Source organism: Nicotiana tabacum, chromosome 3 (assembly GCF_000715075.1).
Source record: "Nicotiana tabacum cultivar K326 chromosome 3, ASM71507v2, whole genome shotgun sequence".
Lineage (NCBI taxonomy): Eukaryota > Viridiplantae > Streptophyta > Magnoliopsida > Solanales > Solanaceae > Nicotiana > Nicotiana tabacum.
In genome coordinates, this window is record NC_134082.1 from 211,188,103 (window position 1) to 211,197,979 (window position 9,877).

At 34.3% G+C, this 9,877-nt stretch overlaps 1 protein-coding gene across 1 annotated transcript; it reads left to right on the forward strand.

Annotated features, from left to right (window-relative positions):
• Positions 1 to 647: 647 nt before the first annotated feature.
• Positions 648 to 9,159, forward strand: LOC107799178 (glycosyltransferase BC10). The gene is made up of 11 exons (XM_016622264.2): positions 648 to 1,355; positions 2,737 to 2,853; positions 3,351 to 3,451; positions 3,862 to 3,933; positions 4,176 to 4,257; positions 4,415 to 4,495; positions 4,875 to 4,913; positions 5,071 to 5,136; positions 8,204 to 8,353; positions 8,679 to 8,807; positions 8,947 to 9,159. Exons 1-11 carry the CDS (start codon positions 1,110 to 1,112, stop codon positions 8,989 to 8,991), a joined length of 1,128 nt encoding a protein of 375 aa, XP_016477750.1. The 5' UTR covers positions 648 to 1,109; the 3' UTR covers positions 8,992 to 9,159.
• The last annotated feature ends 718 nt before the right edge of the window (positions 9,160 to 9,877 follow it).

Sequence of the window (9,877 nt, forward strand, 5' to 3'; positions counted from 1 at the left end):
CTCTTTTGAATTTAAAATAATATTTTAATGATAATTTTTAAAATTAAATATAACATATTATTGTTTAGATTTCATATTAATTTTTGTGTTTAATTATTAAAATTTGGTTAAACTTGAAAACTTATCAACGAAAATTATTAGTAGACTAAGAAAATAACTATAACGTATTACCAAAAAATTCTCCTGTAAGAATATTTTAATAAATCATATATTTATCACTTTGCTCAATTCATACTAAATATATTATTAACTTATCAAAATTTTATATAACTCTAACAAAATAAGATTGAAATAATATTCATGTGAATTATTATAAAAATTTCGACTAATACTAGTAACTTTTAATACTACATAATTTTAAAAGTATAATATATTTAATATTTAGAAATTAAACTCATAATTATGATTATCTTATTAAAATCAAGTGTACTATAGTATTTACTTTAAAAAAACAGTAAAGAAGGTACAAATTATCCTTATTATATATGGAAATAAAGTAATTGCTACTTTAGACTGGCATAAGACAGGGACATAGAGTGAAAACATTCGCTGAAAATTATAGAAAGCTGCGTAAAATAAGAAAAAGATAAATAAAACAAGTCTAAAATAAGACAGTTAAAAATTGAAAAAGAATATCAATTTTGAGTAAAAGCGAAGGCTGAAGTGGCCCTCAAAATGGAGGCAGGTCCAGAACAGACCCGAGTTTGGTAGATTTGCTGGCAAAAGAGAAAATCATTTCGCCATTGAAATGAGGTTCTGATTCTCCCTACAATTCACGCAACGAAGCTAATTATCGCCATTGATAATTAAGCTTATCTTTCACTCTCTCAGTAGTAAAAATCCCTCAGCCTCCAGCTAAGTCAAGGCTCTAGTCAGCTCTTTACTCCACTCTCTTAACTTTCTTCTTATCTGTCCCTTTCTCTAATTTAGTGTCAGTTCACGGGATTCACGTCGAATTCCAAGTCTCAAATCACGAGCTAGCTTTAATTTGTTCCCAGATCTTTTGGAGTTGGATCCATTGTTGCCACTAAAATGCACTGAATTACTTAGAGATCCAATTTTTATGGAATTTTTAGCTGGAAATGGTTGTTTGATTTGAGTGTGGGAATATGGGGTTGAAATTGATGCGAAGGTCCAATTCTCAGAAATCTCAGCATAGATGGAAGATAAAGGTGTTTGTTATGATTTTACTTGGATTTTTCTTCGGGACATTAGTAATAATGGAGACGCAATACAGTAGAATTAGAATGTTAGCGTTGCTTTCTACACCTACAGTTCAAAAGCCCAAAATTGCATTTTTGTTTATAGCTCGGAATCGTCTGCCTTTGGACATCGTTTGGGATGCCTTCTTTCAGGTAAATTAATTAATTACGTGGCAGTTGAATTTTTCCTGTTTTGACCCTTTTTTTAAACTTTCTATTTTTGTCAAATCTTCTCTTTCCGCCTTAATTATTATGTTTGTATTATTTCCATTAAGTCACTTATTGTAACAGTATTGATTTCTAATCCTGCGTGTATTTTTAAAATTTGTCATTTTTGTTTACATTGATTACTTCCTGTGTTTTCTCATATTTGGAAATTGGAATGCTTTAGGAAATTTCATTCTTTACTAAGTTATTATGTTGAAAGTGCCAATCAATCTTTATACGGATGTGCAATATTAGTATAGTTAGCATTGATTATATCTGCTTTACAAGATTCTTTTTTTGGGTGGTGGGGGTTACTTGGATCCTGATGAGATTACAAATTATCCAGAATGTGTGAAACAGAAGCAGCCTGTTATTTAAGTGCTTATTAATCTTCTATTAATAATCTTTGAGGTGTTTGATATTTCCTGTTTTTTTGGTGGAAGGATTATCAAAAATGATTTTCAGTTGTTTGTCTTAGTGGAAACAAGGAGCTTTATGGAAAAGTTTAAAACTAACATCACCAAGTTCTTCAATCAATAAACTATGCCGTAATCCCAGATTCATGGAGTTTGGTTATATGAATCATTTGCTCTATACGGTTCTATTCAGGCTCATTACATTCTAACGTTAAATATTTCTCTTTTGAAGGAAAAATATGAGTCCCTAAAGTTGAAGGTTTTCTAAATTTTACACTTAACCTATACTGATATACAATAGCTATAACAAAAGAGTCAGAAAACTCCTGGCAAAACCCGAGTTAATGCAAGTTTTTATGATGTAAGTATAACAACAACAATTAAGCTTTAATTCCTACTAGTTGGTATAGCCTATACGGATCCTTCGCTTCACTTTATGTTTTGTTATTAGTTAAGTTTGTATTGGTTTTGAGGGATACACGTCTTTCGAACAACATTAGCAAATTCTTATGGTTTGACAACTTGTGGAACATCTCTGTCATTGTTTCATCAGCAACATGTGGGGTTAACTTTGATTCTCCAGAGCTCTTATGCTCTAAAAGAAGTTATCCAAGTATCCCTTGAACGCAGATGTAATGTTTAATTCTCAGGTTATATTTGCTCTAAAAGAACTTATGCAATATCTTGGTGTTTGACTCTGGTGTTATGTTCTTCTCCCCAAATGCTCCCTCTGTCCCGTACTTGCTTGCCACAACACCTGAAGGTGGACTCGTTGAAAGTTTGGAACCACCTGCATGTAGCTCTTTCCTGTAGTTTTCAGATCTCTCTTTTATTCAAACCAAATCTTGTTGTTGTTTCGAAATTTTGCTAGCTTTCAAGAATTATATTTTGTGTGCGTGCATGTTTTGCAGGGGGATGAGGAAAACAAATTTTCAATATTGGTTCACTCACGACCAGGGTTTCTATTAAACAAAGTAACGACAAGATCAGTGTATTTCTTGGATCGCCAAATTAATGATAGCATACAGGTTTTTTTCTTCTTCTGAATGAAAATTTCTTGTTGATAGCATCATCATCGATAAGTCTAGTAGGTAGGTAATCTACCTCTTCAGTTTCTGTTGCATACTTCATCCCATTAACAGCAGTTATGATAGAAATGCATGTGCTGCATTATTATAGACAAGTTCTTTGCCAGTTCACTGTTGCATATTCACTGTACTTGGTTTGCTAAGGACATCCCTCACCCCAATTGTTTTGCTCATCAAAAGAAAATCTTTTGGGGGTTTTCCTTTCTGGTCCATTAACCTATAGGACACGCTGCAGGCAGGCTATTATTCTTCCTGACACCTGTTTCTGATCTTAAAAAACATTCCCTTCTTTATGTTATGACAAGCAATCATGTAAAGACTTCTGTGGATCGAGTCTTTATTTTGATTGATGAGCTTATAGCGACACCTATATTTCTCTTTCTCTTTCACATACTTCATATAGCCTAGCAATATTTAGCAAGCGTCTTTTCCTTCAGGTAGATTGGGGAGAAGCAAGCATGATCCAGGCAGAGCGCATTTTACTTCAGCATGCATTGACGGATCCTCTCAATGAACGATTTGTTTTTCTTTCAGACAGGTGAGATATAATTCACTAATATCTTCATTTATCAAATTTGTAGCACAAGCTAACTCATTTGGTACTATGGTTAACTTAATTGACTCTTAATTTATCAGAGCTGTAGCGGTAAGCTACTTTTGCACCTTTGTACCCCTTAACTCTATTAGTTTCCTGAGCTAATTTTGGTAAATTGTTTGAAATAGTCAAACTCTGTTTAAATAAACTATTCAGATGATGATTTTTGCTTAGGATCACTGAGGATAATCATTGGCCACATCTGTTGTAAAAGAGCACTTGGCACATAGGTCTGAGAGAACCATGCGATTATTTTGTTTCTAACATTGATTTCTCTGAAATAATATCCATCATAGTAACAGTTTTGTTGTGACTGTCATCTAATTTGTTTCAGCTTTTTCATGTTATTGCAGTTGCATACCTTTGTACAACTTCAGCTATACATACGACTACATAATGTCTACGCCAAATAGCTTTGTTGACAGGTAAGAGAGCGGTATTTCTGCTCTTTCTTGAGTAAATGAGTTATTCCTGTTGCCTGAAATCAAGTAATAAGTAAGCTTTTGTTCTTTCCTGGAAGCGCACTAATCATTCTCAAAGAACTATTACTTCTGAACCCAGTTTGTTAGCCAAATATCTAGCTATCATCTTACTTTCACAAATTAAAATGTGGAACAGTCTTCGTGCTTCATTTATCTAATTGTCTTTTGTTTAAAAATGAAAACAGCTTTGCTGATACAAAAGAAGGCCGCTACAACCCCAAAATGGATCCAGTGATTCCTGTTCAAAGCTGGAGGAAAGGTTCTCAGGTATTGGTCTGAAATATGAATTCTAGCTTCATGAAGTTCAATGTAACTCCTTATAAGGAAATTCTCAAAGGAGAAATGGAGCAAAAAAGCAAGATGTAACTTTCACTATTACTGGTTGTGTAGCTTACTACTTTTCATTTTCACGTCATTTTCGCAGTGGGCAGTTCTAAACAGAAAGCATGCAGATATTGTAGTGAAGGACGAAAGATTATTTCCTATGTTTCAGTTGCATTGCAAGGCAAGTTACATTTTATTTATTTTTGTTTTGGAAACCTACATTTCCTGTTATTCCGAAACCAGGATATGTATTTTGATTTACTATGCTCATGGATGGTCCTGAGTTCATGAGCATTGCAAGACAAGTTATCTTGCCTTTTTTTTTTTTCAATTTAAGAGAAAACAAATGGTCCTTAGTTCTTTTAGACGGATGGAGACTAGGCAATAGAAAAATCATTGTTGAAGTTGTATACATTAGTATCAGTTTCTCAAGTGCCTCCAATTTGCTGGTTGTACAAGTATTATGCTACCCACCTACTGCATGCAGAAGTTCCCATTGGGCATACCTTCATATTTTCATGGTGCTCACTGCTCACCTTAATTAATTTATCACTGTGCAGAAAAAGCCGCTACCTGAGTTTTGGCGGGATCAGTATGTGGTGAGTGTCCATGCTGTTTGAGTATTTTCTCTTCTATTGTTAGTCGATCTTTTGACTTTTAACTTCTGCTTAAAGGTCTTGACATGCCATACCAATCTGTAAACTACTTCTTCTATATACTGTTGAACTGTTTTCTAATACCTGTTATTTTCTGCAGCCTCCAGATACATCCAAAATTCATAATTGTATACCTGATGAACACTATGTCCAAACTCTGCTTGCTGTAAGTTGTTTTCTGTGATCTAAACCCGTCTTGGCAACTTGATTTTTTCCCCTAAAATATCACCGATTTCACTTCAAACAATGATATTCTGTCAAAGAAAATTCCCTTGCATGGATCATTGGTAGCATAGGGCAATCCCCACTCTATAATAGTTCAATTCAAGTTCGAGCTGATTGCCAGTACATTTAAGTCACTATCTCACGACCTGGTTGAGTACTAATAGTGGTAATTGCTTATGTGGAAGTAATTGGTAATATAATAACCTTGTCAGTTGCATTGCATTTGTTTCTTTATCCCAAAAAATTGAGAAAAAGAAAATAGTTACGCCTCAATCCCAACTATGTTGGGTTCGGCTATCTGAATCCGCGCTATCCATGTCGCTCCATTTAAGCCCATCTAAGTCCAAGATGATATTAAATAAAAAGAATTAGTTTGTCTAAACTCGAGGTTTTATGCATATTCTACTGGCATATAAATCTCTAATTAGACTAAAGACCCTTAGCATACATTGGACCTAAAAGGAAATGTATTAATATGACTAACATCGGACCAAAAGCAAAAGAGCCTTGGCAGTTCTGTTTAGGTTTCATTTGCTGTGTCAAGTCGGTTTCACTATTTTTCTAAGTATTAATTTAGGTTTAGCTCATCTTGCACCGTTAGTTGATTTCAGCTAGTTATAAACCTCTATTTTGTTCAGCTAGTTGTAAACTCTTACAGGTTGTTTTCAAGTTTGCTACATTTTATCTCACGAATAGGGTGGTTAACTAGCAAAGTTATTAATGAGCGGAATTTGAATAAGTGCAAGAGGCATAATTTCTCCAAACGGAAAGGGGTTAAAAATGCCCCTAAGCTATTGGAAAAGGTTTAAAAATACTCTTCATCCACCTATTGGGCTAAAAATACCCCTCCATTCACCTTTTTGGTTCACTTATGCCCTTTGACTGTTAGGTCAATGTTGAATTAAAAATAATAATTATTTAAATTCTACGTGGCAATTTCTTATTGGTCGAAATTAAAACATCTTATCTATTAGAAAGACCCACCCATATCTACCCGTTTTTCGCCGCCCCAAACACTAACCCGGCCCGAGTAAAAAGTTTAACTTAAAAAAAGACGCCCCACTTCCTAACCACAATATCTTCACGCGGAATTCTCTCTTCTCCCCCATGAAGGTACTAATTCGATCTATGGGAGTATAGTTTGATATTTCTAGTAATTTTGTTTTAGTTCAGTGGTTAGAAATGATCGTTTTCTTCCTGATAATCAATAGTGATTGCGAATTTTCGAACAGCGAATGGAAAAAAAATTACTAGTAACAGAGAAAGTTTGATTACTTGACTTTTTTATAGAATTGCAATGAAACTCGTTCGAATGATTAGTTTTTCTTAGGCAAAATTCATTAGAAGTTTCTGGAAATATTTTCAGTGCTAGGTTACAGGATACGTCACCATATCCCTGTAGTATAACGTTTCGGCATTAGCGAATTTTTCGTAATTGTTGCGATGTGGAAGTATAACTATCTGGTCTTGGTTTTATTTTGATTAGCTAAGTTTATTTGCGATTATAATCAGCGATACATTGTAAGCCATGCCCTTGTGTTCTAATTGGTCTTTAAGAAGTACTAATGTTAGTTGAGGTGCGTGTAAGCTAGCTCGGACATCGCGGTTATAAAAAAATAGAAGTACTTGATACCCGAACACCACTGAGCTAGATGGAAGCGGGACGTCTTTTTTTTAGTTGAACTTTTTATTCGGGTCGGGTTAGTGTTTGGGGCGGCAAAAAAGGGTAGATATGGGTAAGTCTTTCTAATATGTAAGATGTTTTAATTTCGACCAATAGGAAGTTGCCACATGGAATTTAAATAATTATTATTTTTAATTCAGCATTGACCTAACAGTCAAAGGGCATAAGTGAACCAAAAAGGTAAATGGAGGGGTATTTTTAGCCCAATAGGTGGATGAAGGGTATTTTTAAATCTTTTCCAATAGCTTTGGGGCATTTTTATCCCTTTTCCGTTTCTCCAAAATGTAACCTAAGTTTTCACTTGATACCTTAGTATCAAGGGAAAATTTCACATAAGAACAATTGGGATCCCTACTTTTCAATTTTATAGTCCATATTTCAATTTACAATCAACTAGCCCAAAAATAATAGGCTAAGATTCAATATCCAACTCCAATAAATTCTCAAAATTATTATTTAATTTTAAAAAAAGATTGCTCAAGATTTTAAGTTAATTTTCGAATCAACAAACCAAATTCATTGGAATGGTGAAAATTAGATTTTTAACAAGTTTAAATATGCGGGTTTAGATTCCGAATTTGATTTTGTGAGAAATTTGGAGTGAGTGTTATTTAGAATTGTTAGAAATAGTGTAAGAAGGTTGTATATAAAATTTGAAGGCATTTAATGAAGATTTGGACTGGTTTTGAACAAGAATTGCAACTGAAAATCGTAGAAGAAGTTCGTCTACAGACTCTTGTATAAAGGTGTATAATAGTGTATATGAGTGTATAAACACATTTTATACACTATTATACAAGATTATACATAATTATACAGAAAACTGATCTCGCCTTCTTCCTTGCGTCTTTTTTGAAATTTAACTCAAATCTACTCAAAATCACTTCAAATTTAAATTTTGAACACCTTTGATATTTTCAATCAATTGGAACAACACCCAATCCAAACAACTAACAAACTCAAAAAATTATATTTTCGAAAGCAAAGCTTTGAATAGCCTTCAATAGTGGACTTCTACTCTTCAATTTTTTTACATTGCAATCAGGTGACACGGGTGGAGAAGCGGTAATGGCGGACGACCCCTTGAAGCATATGTAGAAGATGTGAGAAGAAAAGAGAATGAAAGCAATAGTTGTGAGAACACAAATTTAACACAGATTTTGAATTTGATAGTGCTTTCAAAATATGTACAATATGGGCTAGGTCGGGTAAAACTTAAAAACATGGGCCATTTTTTGTTATGGTGTGATGTCAAGTGTATTTTCTTATAATTCTTTCTAGTATCAAGCTTTATCTTTTTCTGAGGAGCTTTTCATTTAATCAGCACGAAGGACTTGAAGGTGAAATTACACGGAGGACACTGACTCACACTGCATGGCTTATTTTATCCTCCAAGGAGCGTGAACGGAAAGGATGGCATCCTGTTACCTATAAATTAGCCGATGCTACTCCCATGCTAATCCAATCTATCAAGGTACTTTTGGTTCTTTTCAACAAGCAGATTAGTAGATTTGCCAGGTCTACTAGCAGAAAACTCGGTGATCATTCGGGATACAAATATCAGGAAATTATATCACTCATGTATTGCCAATAGGAGAAAGTAATGAAACAGTAATCCACTCAACGTAGCTGTCATTACTCATTAGGAAGTAAAGGCATTTCAAGGGTTTATAACACCGAGAAAATCTGACCTCCTCTTTCTCAGCAATTCAAATAAGGATGATTTTCGTACTATGACCCTGAATTATCCTGTGTAAAATGATGAACATGTTCCTTAGAGATTTATTCGATTTTGACAGGATATAGACAATATATATTATGAGACAGAATACCGGAGAGAGTGGTGCACCAGCAAAGAGAAGCCTGCCCCTTGCTTCCTTTTTGCGAGGAAATTCACACGGCCTGCAGCTCTAAGGCTTCTCAATATGGTTAGATCCATCTATCTGCACTCCATCAAAGTATCTGTACAAGTTATCTTTTGCACTGTTGTGTTCATTTTCTTTTATACTCTCTAATTTCTTATCTGGTTCCATTTTTTGGATGATTATTGCGCTGGTCTCTATGCAGTCTGCGCTTGGACTTTACCACGAAGAAACTGCGAACAACATTTGACATCTACAATACTGTACCATCTAGTTATTAGAAGATATACAAAGTTGACTACCTACAGAAAATTGTAATCTAGGTAATAAATGGGCAAGATGTGTAAGTAGAAAGAAAAACTAATGAAATTTGTTATGCCAGTTTGTATATTTGTATTATTTTCCCTTAGAACTCAAATAATGTTTGGTCGTATATCTTTGTAGAGTGAGCTCAATCCATTAAATTATTATTCTGCTTTTGTTTCCACATTGTAAAGCCATATTGCCGTGATTTAGAGTTTCATTTGATTTACTGACAATCAATAAATCAGTAGTATTTGCTCTTTAGATCATATGACTCGCCCTGTAGACGGTGGTACCGCCACCTTTGGTGACATGATCTTTTCTTATTCACTTATGCCGGTGGCAAAGAAGTCAGCCCCTATGTTTTGGTGGATAAAAAGTGTCTTTTCCCCGTGGTAGGGTAAGGAAAGATTCTTTTTCTTTACTAGAGCCAAGCAGAGGTGGACCCAGGATTTGAGCACGACGGGGACACCCATGTACGCTAATCACCATCGATAAAATTCGGCATGCAACTCTTTGAAAACTTAATGATTACGATGACTTATCATCTAAGTATAAACAAAAAGAAGTTTTAAAGAAAAAGAAAACACTAAATAGAGAGAGAGAGAGAGAGAGAGTTCTTCGCAAAATGAGTACTATGTGAAGGGAGGATGTTTGATTAAGCATGTTTCACACTTTAACTTTTTTAGTTTTTTAATAAAAAAGAGGTCAGTGATCAAAAGAGCGTTCAAACTTTGAATTATCAAAAACTTACTAAAGAAATCAAGATTAAGGGTATGCTAATAGTCAAAAAATTGAATAAGAGTCTCAAACTCTTAGTTGTTATTGCCAAG